Raw genomic sequence first — 18,321 nt, 5'->3', positions numbered from 1 at the left:
GCCCGCTTCCTCTCCCAGCAGCCAACACGCCCCTTCCTGGGCGGCAGCCCCCCAAGTCTCCGAGCGCGCCCGCGCTGCACGTGCCCGCCAAGCCGCCGCGCGCCGCTGCGGTCGCGGCCGCTGCAGCCGCGGCCTCCGGGCCCCCTGCGGCACCCGAGGGCACCTCGCTGGGGGACAGCGCCCAGCAGAAGCTGGAGGAGACGAGCGCGTGCTTGGCGGCGGCGCTGCAGGCAGTAGAAGAAAAGATCCGGCAGGAGGACGCTCAGGGCCAGCGGTAGGTGGGGCGGGGTCCGGTTGGGCGTGGGCATCTGGGCGCCTCTCGGGTTAGTGAAGGTGTAGTGGACGGGCTGGGGCTGAGATGTGCAGGGGGGGCGTAACCAATGCCTTGAGGGCGTGGTCTCGGACACCTTACCCGGCGGGGCGTGGCCCGGCGTGGGCGGGGCTTGCACGCCACCTTGTCATTTAATCCGCTGAAATAGGGGGGGTGGGGGGGGGGGTGTCAGAGGCCGTGGGGCGTGGCCCCGCCATGCAATGCTGACTTGAGTGGGAGGCGTGGTCTATGTAGGGAGGGGGCACGGCCTTTTGCCCCGACCCCACCTTGCCCCCCCTCTTCTCACACTGCGCCCATCCCAGCCCCTCTGCCTCGGAGAAGAGCACGGGCAGCATCCTGGACGACATCGGCAGCATGTTTGATGACCTGGCGGACCAGCTGGACGCCATGCTGGAATGATGTGGCACACGTTGGGCCCACCAGCTGCCTGGGCTCTAGCTGCACACTGACCTTTACCTCAGGATGGGCACTTCTGGGCGCAGCGCACGTGGGCATGGTGGGCGGCCGAGGGGGACGGGGTGCAGGGGACAGCCTGCCAGGGCCGTGAGGCGGGGGCGGGTCGTGCTGCCCTGTCCCTGCACAAGCACAACTCCTGCCCCCTGGGCCCAGGCAAGATGCCGAGCGTGGAAGACTGCCTGGCCTAGGGACCCAAGGGCTCTGGACAGATGCTGCTGCTCTGTGGGTGCCTGTCCCTGTCTGCTGCTCCCTGTGCAATAACTGCTGGGCTACCTGCCCACCCACCACCGGGCTCTGCCCAGTGTGTAGAGAAGGGGCAGCCCCTGGCACCCCTGCCCTGAATCCACGTTGGGCCCACCTTGGGAGGTAGTGGGAGGGGGGGCAGCCACTGTAGCCCCCTCCCCAATCAGTGGCAGAGCACAGGCCTATGCCCAGCACAGAACTGCCCACTGGGGACCTCTGCCAGCTGCTCTGGCACAGCACAAGGGGCTGGGGTCAGGACCCCTGCCCTACTCTACCCCACAGAATATAAGCTATTGAGAGTATTAATTTATTGGGAATAAGCTGAGGCAGATTTCCCTAGAGAAACAAAAAGGTATAACTTTAACGAATATATATTTAAAGAAAGAAAAAATATTATTGATTCTATAGAAAACCATTTACCAACTGCAAGGACACTGGAGTCTCGCTCGAGACAAAAGCTGCTCCGGGCCCTGGCCACTGTCTGTCCTTTCCCTCTACCCAGGAGTGGCCAGACCCCTGGGCCAGTAGCGCACACAGTAGGCTGGGGTCTGTGCTCCACCAGGGCCTCCCTCTGCTCTCTCTTAACTTCTCTGTGTCTGAAGAACTCGAAGGATGTGCCTTGCTGCTGGGCTGTGTCCTCCATGCCGTGGAGATGGCGGGGAGGGCTCCCTCCTCTCTGGGGGATGCTGCTGTGACGGTCTGCCTGGGTTTGGGGGAAGCTACGTGCACAGCGTGAAGTGGTGGTCGGCCGGATGACAGCAGTGGGTGCAGGGCGTGCATGCCAGGCGTGGCGCGTGTGAAGGTGTGCCTGACTCCCTCCCCAGGCTCCGAGCAGGCAGCCAGCCCACCCCCATCTGAATTCCCACGGATGCTTCTGCTCGTGGTCCAAGGCTGTGTCGTGTGGTTGTTCTCGCCTCTCTCCCCTCGCCCCCTCCAAAAAAGTACTGACCAGCCTCCTCTATTGTGTTTGCTGACCCACGTGTGTTGGACACAACTTTGACATTTCTTAAAAAAAAAAAATTAAAAATGCCAAAAACCAGCAATTGTGATGCAGGTGGGCGGAGGGGATTGGCCAAGGTGGCATCTAGGAACGTGAGGCCCTTTCAGCTGTCATGTGGTGGCGCTTCCCCTAGTGGATTTACCTGGTCGTCCACCTGACCTCTCCTTAGCGGGTGGCCAAGGCGGGGGCTCCGGCAGGTCGGGAGGGGGGTCTGGGCAGGGCGGTACTCTTGGCTGTCAATAAACAGCAGAAAACGGCCTGGCTCACTGTTTGGTGGTGTGTGTTGGGAGAATGGTGGTGGTGGTGCTGAGGGGGGTGGGGCGAGGGGAGGGTTGGCCTGTCCAAGGCAAGGAGGGGAAGTCAACTGACAGGGCTACATCCTGGGGTCAACAGACAATAGGAACGCTTTTTGTGACCCCTCCCAGCGTCCTCCCACTGGCTGCTGGTGCCTGGGCACACCAGTGTTCTTGGCAGCCTCTCCCTCACCCCAGGACCATCCCTACTCACAGCCACAGTCTGTGCAGCTTTTATTTCAATCAGGAGTAATCAAATCTATGTACAGTCTAAAAACAATAGAAAAGGTGAGTAAAAAAGTCCTGTAGTCCATCAGGAATGGGGATGGAGGGTGGACCGGGCAAGCATTATACCTGGAGTGTAGAGAGAGGGTCTGGGCACTGTCCTGGCAGCAATGACGACAGAGCCAGACAGAGGGAGACTCGCCGGGTGCAGGATCAGGACAGTGCCTGGCCAGGTGAGCCTGCCCGCCTATCCCCATATGGGCAGGCAGAGACCCCGAGACCAGCCTGGCTTAGACAGGCCTAGGGTGGGCCCAGAAGAAGCCGAGATCTGGCCTGGATTCTGTCAGCAAGTCCAAACCTGTAGAGGAAGGGCTCTGTTTCAGGTGCCCCTCTGGCCATCCTGCCCCAACACCACCTGCTCTCCACTGTCACCTGCCCGGGGCTGCTGGCTCCTCACCCCCAACACCCTGCTCTCCAGGTGCAGTCAGCCCCTTTGGATGGCCCCAGCCAAGGCTCTGACCTTCACAGTGCTGTCCACAGCCCCTGAGAAGAGCCGGCCCCGGGACACGGCCAGTGCAGTTACACTGCCCTGGTGACGCAGCAGGGTCTGTGTGCAGATCATGTTGTCCATACTCCAGACCTGGGGGCACATAAGACATGAGGACTGCCAGGCCAGGCTACCCACCCTGAGCCTCCCACTGTCACCAGGCCAGCACGGACCCTGAGAGACCGATCATAGGATGCGCTGAAGACTTTGGTCTGGTCTGGTGTCGAGATGACCGCCAGGGCATACACGGTGCCGACGTGGCCTGTCAGGGTCCGAACCTGCTCCTTGGACTCGATGTCCCACACCTGGAGTGATGGCACAGGCAGGTCAGAGACACAGATGGGAGAGGACAGGGGCCCAGAGCCAGGCCTTGCCCCTAGGTGTCCACCCTTACGTGGATGAGGTTCTCGTAGGTGCCACAGACAATGTGGTGATTCGTCACGGCGATAGAGTACACACTGCCACCAGATGTCTGTAGGACATGGATGCAGTCGAGGGTCCGGATATCCCAGATCTATGGGAAGCGCAGAACACTTGGTCCTAGGCCAGGGTCTCTGGGGCTTCAGATGTGGGCAGCCCACCCACCACCCAGGTTGTGTGTGAGGGTCTCCCTGTCCCAGTGGGAAGGGGGCAGGGCAGTGCTGGTACAGGGAGGGGCCCTGCCACCAGGAAGGTGGCAAAGGGGTACCTTGATTGTCTGGTAGGAGCCACTGTACAGGTAGCTCTGGGCAGCCACCAGGGCCCGCACCCAGTGGTTTAGGCCTGTTAGCTCCTTCTTCAGCTTCAGCTCAGTGCCCACAATGTCCCAGACCTGTGAGAACGTTGTCAGCATGGGCTGGGTGGCCAGGCACCCGGCACCCCAATGCCTGGCACACGCACACACACTGCCTTGCCTGACCTTGATGGCCTTCAGGGAACCACTGAAGAGCATGTTGTGAGAGGAGACCAGCGTGCATACCGGGTTGTCATGGGCCCGGATCGTGTTCACCTTCTGCAGGTTCTGGATATCCCACACCTGGTGGGTGGAAGGACAGGAGCCTCAGCACCAGCCCTGCTGCCCTGAGCCCAGGCCCCCGTGTGCCTGGGACTCCCAGATACCAATACAGGGCCTGGCCCCCCCACGGGCCCTACTCACAATGATAGTGCAGTCTGCGGAGCCGCTGTAGAGCTTGCACCTGGGGAGGCAAAGCTAAGGTGTCAGGGCAGAAGGCACTGTCCTCACTGACACTGTCCTGCAGGCCAAGGTAGCACTGGCCACCAGGCATCAGCAGCTTGGGCAATGCTAAGGCCACTGCCGCTTCCTTGGGCCCAGTCTTAGTGTTTCGGTCTCAGTGAGGGATGCTGGAAGTGGAGGCCCAAATCCTGGTGCCTGCCTGGCAAGTGCCGAGCTGGGAGGTAATTACCCAGTTAGCACTGCTGGCAGTTAAGCTGCTACTTCTTGTGATTGAGAATCCCCGCCCCACCCCCCAGCCCCCCGCCCTTACTCATGCCCAAATACAAAACCTCATTACCCGAGACAGAAGGGAAGGTCTAGAAAGGGCCACCCTGGGAGCATGGAGGTGGCTGAGCCAGCTGTTGTGTGGTCCTGTCCCCGAGCTGTGCCCATGCCAGAGACAGCTGAGCTCCTGCCTCCACTCTATGAGGTCCCACCTCTGTCCTCCAGCTGCCTGAGGCACCCAGGGCCAGGGCTATGCTTTGTGAATGCACATCGTCAGAGATTACCACCGAGATGCCACCTTGCTCAAGGTCACGAGTGCCTCACAGGAGAGGCAACCACATGTGGGCTATACAGGCTTGAGCTCACCATCCATGGGGCAGTAGCATGGGGTCTCGTGTCCCCAGCTCCATGTGGGCCCGTGGACAGTGGGTACACACGTACACTCACCCCTGGATGCAGAGTGCCAGCACAATGCCATCATGGCCCTCCAGTGTCTTCTGACACTTGTAGGTAGTACACGTGTCCCACACCTGCAGAGACCAGGGTCAAGGTGGGTCCCACAAGATCAGCCAGGTGCCAGGGGTGGCATGGTGGGAATGAGGAAGCAAGCCATCCTCAGAAAGCCCCGCCTATAAGAGGAAGACCCGCCCACGGCCAGTACCCACCCTTCACCTGCCAGGCTACAGAGCCCACCCAGGCAGGATCCCACCCACCTTGATGGTCTTGTCAGAAGAGCCACTGAAGAGCAGGTCCCCCATGGAGTAGACACAGAGACACCAGACAGGGCCCTGGTGGCCCACAAAGGTTCCTTTGCACTTGAAGATCTGCTGCGGGTCATAGGCTGCAGAGACAGGAGTAGCTGTGAGAGACACGGGGAGGCCTTGGGGACAGTGGTGGGAGCAGCAGCGGGCCCATACTCACATCCTAGGATGCCCATGTTCAGCCGTGCATTGATGTGGGACAGTTCATCCTGCAAGGCCAAGAGTGGAGGGCATGGTGGCTGTGGCTCCACAGTACCCCTGCCCGCCAGCCTGAGCTTGGCTGGTACAGGACAGGAGCAGCAGCTGCCCTCCCCACACCAGACACCTAATCCTGAGCAGGGCAAGCCTCCTGTTGGGGCCCAATCAGAGGGATAGTCCTGTGTCCCCCACACCACCCAACCTTCCTGTCTCTCGCCCACTCACGTTCAACATGGATGCATCCCTCCGGAACTCCATGAGGTCCTCGCTCAGCTTGCTCTGGTTTTCATCCAGGACATCTGGGCGGCAGGGCAGAGGGTGTCAGGGACCAGGAGAAGGAGCTGCACCCCCATCCCTTCTGGGCTGGGCTCTCACCAAACTTGAGCTCCAGGCTCTTCTCCAGCTGGTCAATCTTCTCGGAGAGCTTGCCCAGCATGGAGCGCAGGAAGGCGATCTCCTGGTCCTTCTGGGCCAGGGCCACGTGCATCTCGTGGAAGCGGTCATCCGTCTGCTGGAGGAACTCCTTCAGGCCCTCGAAGCGGCAGGTCTCCAGGTGCGTCTCATACGTGTCCTGATTCCCGATGAACGTGCACCTGGAGGGACAGGATGGCTGCCTGCCCCTTTGCTCACCTGCCCACCCATTAGGACCCTCCCCTCAGCCTCCCCAACCCTAAAAATCTCTCTTGAATCTCACTTTTGTGCCCACTGAACCCCAGATGGGCCACCATCCTCTCCACACGTGCATGCCCGCCCATCTCTCCTGCTCCCATCAGCACCCAGCACCCAGCATTCCGCTATGCAAGGAATATCCAATCACTCTACTCCTGCTCACAGCTGCTAAAGGGCTCCTCCACACCCCTCAGCAGCGTGCCTCTTTCCCCTCCACCTCCCCTCTGCTCTCAGCTCTGGCCATGTGTTCAAGTCCACCCCTGCTGGTCCAGCTGTTGGAAGCCCTTGCCCTGGTCTTTGCCTGGCTTATGCCCACACATAGGTTAGCGCTCATCTCACCCCTTCCCTGACCACCCCCCACTCCCCAAATGCTGACCCCTGTGTTCCCATGGGACTTTGATCTCTCCTTCCAAGCACCTGTACCTCCGTTTGTAATTACATAGTCGACGGTGTGGCTCCGCTAAGGTCCATCTCCCCAGGGACCCTGGCTGTCTCCCCAGTGCCCCGGCACACAGGTGGATCTCAACAAAGGTTTGCTGAAGGAGAGACTGTGAATGCCAGCCCAGGCCCACCCACCCTCCTGCCCACCCGCCCCTGCCCGAGGACGGCCCCCTTGAGCCCACCCCCGCCCACTCACCCGTACTTGGAGTGGGGACACTTGATGTGCTCGCACTCCTTGAGGTGGGCCTCCAGGTTCATCTTGAGAAGGGGCGGGCAGTTGGGGTTGTTGGGGCACCGCACAGGCCTGTAGTCACAGCTGCTCTCGTGGTCCCTGTGGGAGATAAGACACAGAACAGTTGAGTCCCCAGAGGCACCATTTTTAGCACCCTGACCGGTGGGGAGCTGGGGGCCAATGGGGGCACTTACTTCCGGGCACTGAGCTTAATGGTGAAGGGGCACCCTCGGGGGTCCACCTCAAAGACAGTGGGCTTCCCGACCCCCACTGCCCGACAGCCATGCTTGCAGTGGATGGAGAGCTCCCCGATCTGCTCGGCCACGGCGATGTTGTTCACCACCACCGTCAGCTTGGCGTTGTCCACAGGACACTTCTCTGGAGGGGAGGACATGCTGACCCCATGCCCCGCCCAGCCAGCCCCTCCCCTGGAAGCTCTGCCCAGGCCACTGTGGCCAGGCTTTGCAGGGGGGAGTGGCTTGGAACCTGCTCCCCCTGCTGGTGGGTTGAGCCTGTTGGGGGCTTGATCTACCCATCTACCTGCCCTTCTGAGGTGCCCAGAACAGGAAGGGGGTCACCAAAAATGCCCACTGGGTGAGTGAAGGCCTCTCAGCTGACCAGAGAGTGCGAGACAGGGCCAAGAGGACTGGAGGCAGAGCAGGAGGGAACCCAGCCCTGGGCCCAGCAGGGATGCCCGGATGCTACTCAAGTTGGAGACTGCGAGGCAGCAGCCTTGACAGTGAGGGCGGCCTCCACCAGGGAGAGCGGGTGCAGAGCCCTTACTGCTCTGCTGGTCAACGCCTTGAGCCTGGCCCGAGTGCAGCCAGGGGCCGCCGCCACCCACAGCAGAGACGCTTTGTGCAGGGCCAGGGAGAAGCTGCCATGCAACCAGGGGCACCGTCAGTGCTAGAGCTGGGCTGGGACCTCCCTCGAGGGGCCCTCCTCCAGTTGGGGAACAAGGTGGCCAGGCCTGGGCCTGAAAGGGCCCTACCTGACTTCAAGGCACATCTTCGACAGAATGTATGCTGTGGAAACAATGGGTAGAGTTGGGGCATGGCCGTAGTCACCCCCACCCCGTGCCCCTGCAGAGGGCACCTGCTGGGCAGCCAGACCAGGCCTGTGACCAAGGCCCAGGTTCCAATGGATGGGCTGGCAGCCCACCCAGCCCCGAGGTGGTGCACAGGTCAGGGAGGGGACAGGCAGCCTCACCCCACAGGTGGTGATCACGGGGTCCTTGAACACACTGCAGCACAGCTGGCAGCACAGCTTCACCGAGAGCTGCTCGGCAAACACCAGTGGCTCCTAGAACCAGGGAAGGCAGGTGAGGGCAGGCCCCGGGGTGCTGACACGGGTCGGGGAACCCAGCCCCCCCACCACAGGCCTGGGCTGCCCTCTCAGGGTAGAGGCACCATAGCTGGGGAGTGTCCCAAGAGGAGCCTGCTAAGGCCAAGGGCTAGACCTGAACTTGAGGGTGGCCAAGCAGGGAGGACTCCTCCAGCCGTGTCCTCGGCCTGCCAGCCCCTACCCGCTACCTGGGATGGCAACAAGAAAGGGCCCCACATGGGTTCCTGAAGCTGGTCCCTGGGCAGCCCCTGGGTTTGGGGACCTGGCCTGGGGTTCTTGATGTGGATCAGACAAGCTGGAGGGCTCTGACGAGGCCCTATCACCCCCTCATTGTGCCTAAGGGGAAAGTGCCCCCTGACCACGGCCACAGGACAGTAAGGGTCCTTGGGGACCATCGGCACTGAGCCCACCCCGTGACCACCACACCTACCGGCTCCTCCTCCTCCTCAGGCAGTGAGAACGTGGAGCGCAGGGACATGCTGGACTCGGAGTGCAGGGAGCGGACGGAGATGGCAGAGTCCGAGCGGCGTGGGGTGCTGATGGGGGGCTGCAGCATGGAGACGGACACCCGTCAGCCAGGAGGGCGGGGCCCAGCCCCTGTGTACACTGAGGGCAGTGGGGCCCCCAGGGCCACACCATCCTAGTGGGTGCTCACTCAGGCTGCAGGGACTGTGTGTGTGTACAGGGAGCCAGTGCAATGCCCAGGCCCCCTCCTGCCCAGCGGCCCAGGCCCTGTTGGGCCGCCCACTCACGTCTGCCAACTTTCTTTGTGTAAATGGAGAGACTTCCTGCTATTCAATTCTGCGAGGACACGCTAGCCCTGCTTCCTGCTTCCCGTGAGGGAATGTGGGCTGCAGAGGGGGCATCTCCAGCAGCCAATCCCAAGGCAGCGGCAGCCCTGGACTGCTGGAGCGAAGGGAATGGAAGGCTGGCCGGAAGAGGCTCCAGGTCCGCCTGGCCTCCCTGGCCGGGGACACTGGGGCAGGCAAGTGAGGCTCCAAGGGAAGGCTGGACATCCTAAAACCCTGGCCAGCCTTCCGAGTGCAGGAGAGATGGCCACCGGTGCCGGCCTCTGCCAGAGCCACCAAAGGTGAGGATTTGGGGGAATCCTGGGGTGGGGGCTATCCCTTCCTCCCCTCCAGGCCTGGAACCCTCAGAAGAGATCCTCCAAGAGCCATTGCTCCCACACTCCTCCTCTCATGCTGAGAAGCCTCATTCATGAGCCACAAACCTTCTGCCTCCACAGGCCCCTCCCCGTCCTGGCAGCTCTGGGGCCCAGTTGCCTCTGAGCCTCTGTGGGTGTGGGAGCTGTTGGAACCAACCCCTCCCCACCAGCCGTGCGTTGGACCCACCAGGGGCAGAGGGAGGCTTGGCCAGGTGCTGCCCGCTCTTCACAGAGGCCGGGACAGTTCCAGGAGCCGGCTTTCCCAAGTGAGGGCAGCAGACACCCGTGCCCCTGGTGTGCCCACAGAAGCACCTCCCTCACCAGTGCTGTGCCCACCTCCCTTCACAGCATCCCAAGTGGCGAGTTTGCTTGGAAACGCCACATGAGAAACCAGGGGAAAGTCAGAGGAAGTGAGTCAAACCGTCCCCATGGGCAGCATGGAAACCAAAAAGCAAGAGCAGGTCCAGACAGGAGCGGAGCCAAGCAAGCCAGGCCCGGCCTGGCTCCGCTCTCCACTGCCTGCCTGCCCTCCTGAGGGAGGGGCCGACACTGTCAACCACCCAGGGAAGTGGAGGGGCAGCCTGCGGGGGCCCAGCAGCCAACAGAGAAGGTGCCCAGGGGGCCATGGCCTCAGGGCCCTCAGCGCACATTTCCACCTCTTTCGAGCCAAGATCACAACCACACACACAGGAAATTTGCTTCCTTGGAGGCCTGGATGGGAGGGTAGGCTTTCTGATCCCAGCCACACTCGCGTGGGCCAGTCAGGGGTTGTGCAGACGGAGGCAGGAAGAACTGGGGGGAGTGGAGCACGTTGTGTGACTTGTCCTTATGAAGGCCTAGTGCAGTGCCTGGCACACAAGTGTGCTTGTTCATGTAATATAAAACTCTCTTCTTCCCATCACATAGGGAACAAAGGCCTGGCAGCTCAGCGTGAGAGGCCGGGAGGGTGGGGGAACCAGGAGGGTCTGTCAGGGGCCACCGCCAAGGGGAAGCAGAAAGCAGGGCACAGGTCAGGCCAGTGGCAAGAGGGCTACAGCATGTTCGTGTCCCCCCACCCCCCCTCCAGCTGAACCAGTCCTTGCTTCCCCAAGCAGGTCCAGAGCCCAGCAACAAGTGTCAGTGGACAGACAGGAGGGCGTGTCCACGATGATCCCAGCCACATGGCCTGGGCACCGACAGCAGGTGCGCTCTGCCTTGAACCCTTTGCTCACTCTGCAGACCAGCAGTAGGGGACTCTCTGGCTTCCCCGCAGTCAGCACGGGCCTTGCAGGCCCCCTCTGCTGACCCTGTCTTCCTTTCCCCATGTGCTGGGGCCCATCTCCGTCATCAGGAGCCCTTCTCAGGCTCCTGCCTCTACCTGGCAACCCACCCCTCATCCTCCACTTGGGCAGCTCAGGGGCTTAAAAAATGGGGATCAGACTGAACGTTCTGTGGCTCCTACCCATTCATGATGGAGCCAAACACACCACACCCCTGGTCCAGCAGTCCCCGGCGGCTGCCTCTCCATGAATCCAGCCTGGTGCTCAGGTCTCAGGGGTCCACACGTGCTAGCCTAGCCCTCTGTCCCCCCAGCTCACTTCCCACTATGGACTGTAGCTACCTAAGGGCTTCTGGAGGCTGAGCATCCCACCTTCAGCTTCTCCTGGGATCCTGCCCGGGAGGGAAGGCTTGGTGGGAGGTGGGAGGGATGAGTGAGACCCAGACCTACCATGCTGTCCTCCTCATCCCGAGGGGAGTAGGCCAGGGTGCTGGAGGAGGAGGGCGTCCTGCGGTGCTGTTTGTATGTGCTGGTGCCATCCGCTGCCAAGAAAAGAGGGCCAGGATGCCATGAGTGTGGGCCAGAGGGAGGCCTGACTTATCGTGCCCACGCTGGCTCCCACTGCCTCCTCCTGGATTTGAGGGCAACTTGGCTAGGGCTGGGCTGGGGGGCAACGGGAAGTATACAGGGCTCAGCATGAAATGGCCCTGTGCCTTCCGTGAGAGCCCCGGCCTGCTCTGTGGACCATCACTAGCTCTCAGCCCTCCTCAGTGCCAGGCAGGCGGGGAGGGCACCGGCTCAGGCGGCTCTCCAGGTCTAATCAGCCTGCGGCTCCCAGGCAGGCTGGGGGTGATGGTGGACGGGTCTTCTCTCAGGCTCTACCACCAGCTCCCAGCACCCAGCCGGCCCTGGGGCCACTTTGCCCAGCTGAGGCTTGAGGTCAACACCTGAGTGATTACACCGAGGGTCAACGGTAGGAGCTGGGATGGCGTCTTTCTGACCCTTGAGGTAACGCAGCCGAGTGGGTTATCAGACAGCCTCAGTCCATAGAGGAAACTGAGGCGTAAAGAGGTCTGAAACTCCTCAGCTGGCATATGGAGAGGCCAAGACGGCAGCTCCTTTCCCACCTCCTCCCCTGGCTCCACCACAACCCGGAACTGCCCACCAGCCTTCTTGCTTCCTCCAGGGAAGCAGCTGTAAGCTCTCGCCCTCCTCCTGCTGCCCGTCACCCTGGCTGCCCTAAGAAGGCACTGGTCAGGGGCCTCCCTCATAGCCCTGCAGGCGGCAGCCAGAGCCTAGGAATGGCTGCCACTGGCCTCAGGCCCCAGCTGGGCCCAGATGTCACAACCACCAGCGCTAAAGGCCTGGGTTTATGATTCTGGCTTCGATAGGCTGCCCTGTGACTGGGCCTCCCCCGTCTGCAATGAGAGGGGCCGGACAAGGCCACTGGTCATGCCCAGCTCTGACCCATCCCTGCCGCCGAGTGGGTTGCTGGGTGGGAAGGAAGGGCAAGGTGGGCCTGTCGTTCACAGCCGGGGAGCTTTCAACTGCTGTGACAAGGCTGTGCCATCTCCACAGGTAGATGGGGGATTAAGGAAATTACTTGGGTGATGAAGTTAGAGGTGAGGTTTATTTTTCTCCCTCAGGAAAACATGTCTAAGGAGAAAAGAGGGCTCTTCCAGAGCCCCTGAGGATGTCCAGTGATGAAGAGGCGCTGGTGTGAGCAGGTGTATGCAGTGGCCCTATGACCACACTGCCACATGATCAAAGGAAACCAGGGAAAAGCAATTAGAAAACCAAGTAGCAGCTAGTGTGCTCCTACGAGGGGCCGAGGGCCTGACAGGAGGGGCCCACCACCCTCGTGACTTTGGGAAGGGAGCCGTACCCTCATGTCCACGACCTCCTCGAACACACTGGCTGTGGGATCGGACTTGAGAAAGGACCCATGAGCACTTCTTCTCCCTACCCGTGCCTGCTAGGGGCCTGGGGCAGGCATGAGCGGGGGTCACTGTGACAAGGCACAGGTGTGCATGGGGTGCCGGGGAAGTTGGGACAGCCCTCCCTCGGCAGGTGATGAGCAAGGCACCAGAAAGAAGGAGCAAGGGGAGGCCAGGGGGCGGGGCGGGGCAAAGGACACAGCGGCAAGAGCAGGGCCACAGGGAGCAAAAGTCAGACTCCTGCCCCGGGGGTGGGTGGGGGCTGAACCAAGCTGCCAGCTCCCACTCCCCACCCCACCACACTAGGAAGAGCCCCACAGGGGGCCCAGGTTCTGCCTCGCTGGGCTGGCCCGGCCTCACGGGCTCACCTTTGGTGATAGTGGTGACAGCTGAAAAGGCGGGCCCGAAGGTCGTTTCCATTCTGGTCTGGAAAGAGAACTGATGAGACTCGTGGACTCCAGAGAGAACATGGACACACGTGGACATGCAATGACATGCTTTCACACTAACACACCACCCACACACACATCACAGCCTGCCCACCGGACCTCCACGTGGGGAGCAGACTGCTCTGGAAGCTCTACTGGGGGAACCCCGGACCTATGGGGGGTACACAAAAAGCAGACCCTTACTCATGGGGTGTCCCTTACCCCGGAGCCGACGTCTGGGGTGGGAAGATTGGCAGGTCCCCCAGAGAAGCGGTTGTACCAGGCGCTTTTGCCCAAGCTCATGCTCTAGAGAGGCATCTAGGGTCCTCGGGCAGCGTCTCCTGTGGGGGGAGCACACAGAGGGGCTTTAGAGACGGTGGCCGACCCCGTCAGCTGGCCAGGGCTGCTCCACACAGCAGCCTGCTCTGACCAGTCACCACAGGGCACGCCTCCACCTTTCTCCATCGCCAATACCAGCAAGGGCAGTCCATCCGGGCAGCTCCTTCCTTCCCTCCCTCCCGTCCCAGGTGTGACAGGCCTGAGGCAGGGAGGAGGCCCTGGGTGCAGGCAGGCAACGGGCACTCCGTTTTACTCTCCTTTAAGGCTTAACCCTTCGGAAATGCCCACCAGCTTCAACCCAGAGGTGGAGAGCCCCACCCAAGCTCTGTCTGCTCCTCCGGGACTGAGGGCCAAATGTCCCTGGGGCCAAGGCTGGGCACACAGTGACCGGGTTACATGCCGAGCCCCTGCCACAATGGCAGAGACACTGGCCATGCCCCAGAGGACCTATTGGGTGCTGTGCCTGGAGCCCAGCTCCTCACAAGCCTCATCACATAAAGAAAGCCCTTCTGGGCAGGGGCGGGGAGGGACCGAGAGAGGAGCCAACTCTTCACCCTGGAAACAAAGGACACCCTCTTGCCCCCCAACTGGGTGACTCCAATCTCAGGGGTTGGAGGCAGGGAGAAGGCAAAGTGTGAACCCTCCCAGGACCCCAACGATCCCACCCCCCAGAAGAGAGGGACTAGAGTGGCCCAGGAGCACCAGCCAGGCCCGGGTATCCTGTAGAAGAGGGAAGATCAGAGATACTGATGACAGCCGCAAGACTGCTCTACTGCCGGCCGGCGCCCACCCTCCAGTGGTCCAATCAGCAGGTGCCCTTCCAGTGGTCTTCCTACCGCCATGACACACAGCAGTCTGTAGCCAGGAACCCCACCTGCCCCCACTGGGATAGAGCCGGTTGTGTTGAGCCACAGGCCCAGGCTTGAAGCTGGGCTCCCCATGGGGAGGGAGGCCAGACTCATTCTGCTCCCAGTGGGAGGCTGCTGAGCCCCCCACACTGTGGGAGAAGGTGGGAGACACACTGTGAGGTGAGTACAGCATGGAGGGCAACTGCACAGTCCAACTGGTTCTGTCATTTTCTCCATCAGGCCCTCCTGACCTGGCCCATCTGGCAATGTCTCCCTCCCTACACACCCCGGCAATGCAATGTGACCTAGGGTCTACCCAGGGGTTCTCCATGCGGGTCTCAGGGAGGGGGCTGGTTCCTGAGCCCTGTGTCCCCTCACTGTGCTCATGAGCTACCTGCCATCCCTGCTGTCTTCTTGTCCCTCTCTCCCCATCTGCCTCTTCAAATGCCACCTGCAATGCCACCCTCCCAGCCTTCATGCCTCAGTCCTCCTCGGGAAGGCTCTCGGACCCTGAAGTTGGCACTGACACCAGGCACTACCCCTACCCCGGGTTCTGAATGCCCTTTGGGTCCAGTGAGATAGGGAGTCCTGGGAGTTTGGCCAAAGCCTGTCCACCGCTCCCCCTGCTGTGCCACAGACCAGGCTCTCTAGTGGCTTGTCCTCTGGGGACAGGCAGAGTCTCCTGAGAGTGGGCAGTGCCACGCTCTCAGGCAGAGGTGTGACCATGGGCTGTCCGGGAGCCTCACCTCCAGCACCGCTGCTGGTCTCCACGCTAAGAAGGAAGTTTTGAGGGCCACCCTGCTTTGTGTAAGAACACCTTGCCAGGGTGAGGCCCAGAGAGCTCAAAGCAGGAGCTCCAGGACTCAACCAGCAGGTGGAAAGGCTCCGCCTTCTCAGGAAACCCAAGGTTCACTCATGTCTCAGCAACACAGGGCAGAGAGGAGGGTGGACCCACAGGGAGGTCACTAGCTGAATCGACCTGCATTTACAATCCATCTGCTCCCTCCACTGCAAGCTCCCAGGGCCAAGAGGCCAGCCGATGGCTCCAGTGAGCAGTGCCTGAGGTCCGGGGCCAGGACACCAGCAGGCATTCCCCCTGGGACCACGGCCAGCCCACCAGCCCCTATGGGTCCAGCCTGCCCAAGTGCAGTCTGGGAGAGCAGGCGGCTGGCTGTCCCTCGCTATAAAATGAAGTAAACAGAAAGGCATGCGGGGCTCACTGGAAAGTCCCGGGAGGCCAATAGCGGCCAGGCCCACAGCCCTGACACATAACCTGGTGAGGAACCTACAAGATTGGCCCACCAGTCAAGCTGAGCCAGGGAAGGAGGGAGGGAACCGTTTCCGGGTTCACACGGGTTCAGCATACAGCCCCAGCCAGGGACTGGGGTGGGGGACCCAGTGCTGCAGTCCAGCACCCCTCATCAGTATGCCCCGCCCAGCCCTGAACACAGTGACTGCTTGCTAAACATCTCAGAATTGAGCAAGATGCTCTCAGCCCGGTCCCCCAAGGACTGCATTTTGCAATAACAGTCTTCCCCTTATGGTGTCTTCCGGCCCTGCAGGCCAAAACCCCAGCTATGGGAATGCTGGGCCCAGCTGTCCTGGGGATGTGCCCTCTGCCACCCCCAGGGCAGGAGACCGCTTCCCCACCCCATAGTCAGCCTGAGGCTCTCGGGCTGTCAGAAAGTGGTATCTAGAGCAAGAATCCTCATTGCCTGAAGGCCTGGTCTCGGCCAAACTGGGAAAAGCCTTGGGCTGAGCAGACTAGGGAACCCTGGGTGAGGGTGGGGAGGGTGAGAAAGGCTTTCCTCCCCTCAGCTCCCTCCAAGCCTCCACCCGGCCTGTTTCCAGAGGCCTCAGGGTAGCCCAGGGGAGGAGCCCAAGGATCTTTGTCTACCCAGGTCCATATCCCGGGAGCCCCTTGGATATGGACATAAGAAACCACAGAGCCACCTGCAGTGCTCTAGCCCCTCTTTAGGCAAGCCCCCCCCCAGACCCCTTCTCTGAGCAGCCTGCATGGGAGGGCAGGCCAGCTAGTTGGGAACCTCTCCCCAGCCCATCCCTGGAGAGAGCCCATGATCTGCTGCCCCCCAGAGGGGTTGTGGATCCGGTGTAGCTGGAGTTCCCGCCCATTGGGTCCTGTGGCTAGTAGCCAGGGGAGTGGGGGGCCCAGGCTGGCCATGCTGAAGTCAGGGACAGAGGGGTGGCCAGATTCAGGTCCCCACTAGGGACCAAGCCTTGCCATGAGGCAGCTCCTCGAGCACCCCCAGGCCTTTGCACATCTTGCTTCCTCTGCCCGGCATGCTCTTCAAGCAACTTCCAGGGCAGTCTGCTTTCTATAGGTCCCCCAACCCACCCCAAACCTTTCAGGAGCCTTCCGTACTCTCTCAGCGCCCTGTTTCTTTCATAGCACCTGCCACAGTCTCCATGAATTTGTCTGTATTATCAGCCCTACGCCCTCTCTAGATCACTGGTTGTCAAGAGGGGAGGATTTTGTCCCCCAGGAGATGTTTGACAACATCTGGAAGACATTTCTGGTTGTCACAACGGTGTTGGGAAAGGTTACTGGTATCTACCGGGTGGAGAGCAGGGATGTGGCTCAACACTCTAAAAGGCACAGCAGAGAATGATTGGCGCTGAGTATCAACAGTGACGGGGGTAAGAAATCCTTCCCTAGAAGAGCCTCTGAGAACTGGGATCCTGCTCTCCATGGTCTTCCGGCGCCTACAACAGTGCCGGGCACACCGGCGGCGCTCAATAAACCCAGGAAGAAGGAATGAATAAAGAGGAAGAGGAAAAAAGAATGGAGCGCGCGATGGGCCAGCTGACAGTCAAAGAAAGGGACAGGAGCGGAGACCCCGTTTCGTCTCAGCCCCGCCCCCCAGGCTCAACCCTTCGCCGACCCCGAAGCACCCGCACCCGCCCCACCGTGCGGCTCCGGGGCGTGAGCCCCCCGCCGGGCGCGCCGCGGGGACACTCACCCGCCCGCCGCCGCCGCCCGGGAGTGGCAGCGCCACCCTCCCTCTTCATCGTGCCCCCACGGCCGCCGGCTTGGAAAGGGACTGGACGCGCGAGCCGGAAGTGCTCAGGCGCGGAGGCCGTCGGGACTTGTAGTTCTCCGGCTCCCTCAAGGCCCGCGCAGCCGCCTCCAGAGCGACTCTTCAGAAACTACGACTTCCGGCGACTCAGATGTCGCGGGACGGGATTGGCAACTTAAGAATCAGTCTATGTAGCAGGTAGGAGGCTGATTGGCTCTGTGCATCCGTCACTCACAGGTTTAATAGTCTCTTCAAAAGGGAGGATGGCCCCAAAAAGAAATGCTGTGGCGCTATTGGTGGAATCAAGGAGTAGACAGCGGAGCGTATCAGCAGCGGGGGTGGAGGATGGTACTTCCGCTGGGATTGCCCAATCGCCGAGGTGGGGCAGTTTCTATAAAAGCTTGAACCTCAGCCGTCCTCGCTCTTTTGGGATAAACTTCAGGGCGGAAGAGCATTGCCTCCGTGTGCTACGCTTGGAGAGGACCTGAGCACCGAGTGAAGCTGAGGGGGTCGCCCAAACCCGTAGGCCGGCATAGCCCCGGGGTCGTGGTCCTCGGCACTGTCACATGTTCCTTCCGCGCTCACCTCCCCAGTTCCGGCGGGGAAGTCCGAACCTCCAGACCTGCAGCTTCCCACAGGTGAGACTGGGCCCGGCCTGGCTTTCCCGATGTCGCCCAAAGCCTATGATGAGTTGCTTTAATTTCTGACACCTCGTATGAAAACTGCACGTGCAGTCTGATTATTTTGCAAGACTGAGGCTTCGGGCCTCCACCTGCCATTGGCGGGTGGGTCTGGGGGTGAAGACAGATGGGGAGAGTGGGCTTCTGTCTAACCTTCGCCACTCTTTGCCTTTCAGTGCCGTTGATGGGCTGGTTGGAGACCTTGAATGTGAATCAGCGTCAGTCAGTCCAGGGGACCTGGTGGTAAGTAAGGCTGGAGAAGTACTGTGAGAAGCAAATGATCTTTTCATACATCTTTCATTCCAAGATGTAACCCAGACATGCGGAAGGCATTTTGTGACTTAACTTGAGACTAACAGTCCACATCTGCCCGAAGTGCTTAGCAATAAAAGCAAAAGTGGTATGAGTTGATTGGGTGACGAGTCTTTATTTTTCACACCAAACGACTCC

The 18,321-nt window shown here is 61.1% G+C and overlaps 2 protein-coding genes, 1 long non-coding RNA gene and 1 other non-coding gene across 8 annotated transcripts in view; 3 read left to right on the top strand and 1 right to left on the bottom strand.

Annotated features, from left to right (window-relative positions):
• CASKIN1 (CASK interacting protein 1) overlaps window positions 1-1,569 on the top strand; it is an 11,143-nt gene extending 9,574 nt beyond the window's left edge. Inside the window, 2 exon segments of the mRNA XM_023764480.1 lie at window positions 19-274; window positions 634-1,569. Of these exon segments, the coding sequence (XP_023620248.1) occupies window positions 19-274; window positions 634-730 (353 nt within the window). The 3' untranslated portion in view covers window positions 731-1,569.
• A 971-nt stretch (window positions 1,570-2,540) lies between these two features.
• TRAF7 (TNF receptor associated factor 7) lies at window positions 2,541-17,254 on the bottom strand. Of its 5 annotated transcripts, none has more exons than XM_014466285.2 (21): window positions 17,135-17,254; window positions 13,189-13,307; window positions 12,907-12,964; window positions 11,052-11,143; window positions 8,609-8,725; window positions 8,044-8,136; window positions 7,826-7,859; window positions 7,029-7,212; window positions 6,799-6,933; window positions 5,868-6,085; window positions 5,718-5,791; window positions 5,455-5,503; window positions 5,247-5,374; window positions 4,981-5,063; window positions 4,231-4,270; window positions 3,994-4,110; window positions 3,784-3,906; window positions 3,490-3,609; window positions 3,269-3,400; window positions 3,006-3,188; window positions 2,541-2,906 (listed from the first exon to the last, which is right to left on the bottom strand). In XM_014466285.2, exons 2-20 carry the CDS (start codon window positions 13,267-13,269, stop codon window positions 3,033-3,035), a joined length of 2,034 nt encoding a protein of 677 aa, XP_014321771.1. In that variant the 5' UTR covers window positions 13,270-13,307; window positions 17,135-17,254; the 3' UTR covers window positions 2,541-2,906; window positions 3,006-3,032. The 5 variants fall into 5 exon arrangements, with proteins under 5 accessions (XP_014321771.1, XP_006100970.1, XP_014321772.1 ...); XM_006100908.3 differs by having other exon boundaries at window positions 3,069-3,188; XM_014466286.2 differs by having other exon boundaries at window positions 6,805-6,933.
• On the top strand, window positions 17,250-18,282 carry LOC111828332. Its single transcript, XR_002832165.1, has 2 exons — window positions 17,250-17,829; window positions 18,048-18,282. It is a non-coding gene; the product is annotated as an uncharacterized LOC111828332 (long non-coding RNA).
• LOC111828339 lies at window positions 17,870-17,952 on the top strand. The gene has a single exon (XR_002832178.1). It is a non-coding gene; the product is annotated as a small nucleolar RNA SNORD60 (small nucleolar RNA).
• Window positions 18,283-18,321: the final 39 nt, after the last annotated feature.

Source organism: Myotis lucifugus, unplaced genomic scaffold, assembly GCF_000147115.1.
Source record: "Myotis lucifugus unplaced genomic scaffold, Myoluc2.0 scaffold_332, whole genome shotgun sequence".
NCBI lineage: Eukaryota > Metazoa > Chordata > Mammalia > Chiroptera > Vespertilionidae > Myotis > Myotis lucifugus.
Note: the sequence above shows the minus strand (reverse complement) of the source record. Positions and strands in the feature narration are given on the sequence as shown.

Excerpts from the sequence above, each read along its gene's own strand:
- TRAF7 (XM_014466285.2), bottom strand. The coding sequence starts at position 13,269 with ATGAGCTTGGGCAAAAGCGCCTGGTACAACCGCTTCTCTGGGGGACCT. Across the intron at positions 12,965-13,188 it reads CCCCAGACGTCGGCTCCGGG|ACCAGAATGGAAACGACCTT; the intron begins GTAAGGGACACC and ends TTCTCTTTCCAG. Across the intron at positions 3,189-3,268 it reads CCTATGATCGGTCTCTCAGG|GTCTGGAGTATGGACAACAT; the intron begins GTCCGTGCTGGC and ends ATGTGCCCCCAG.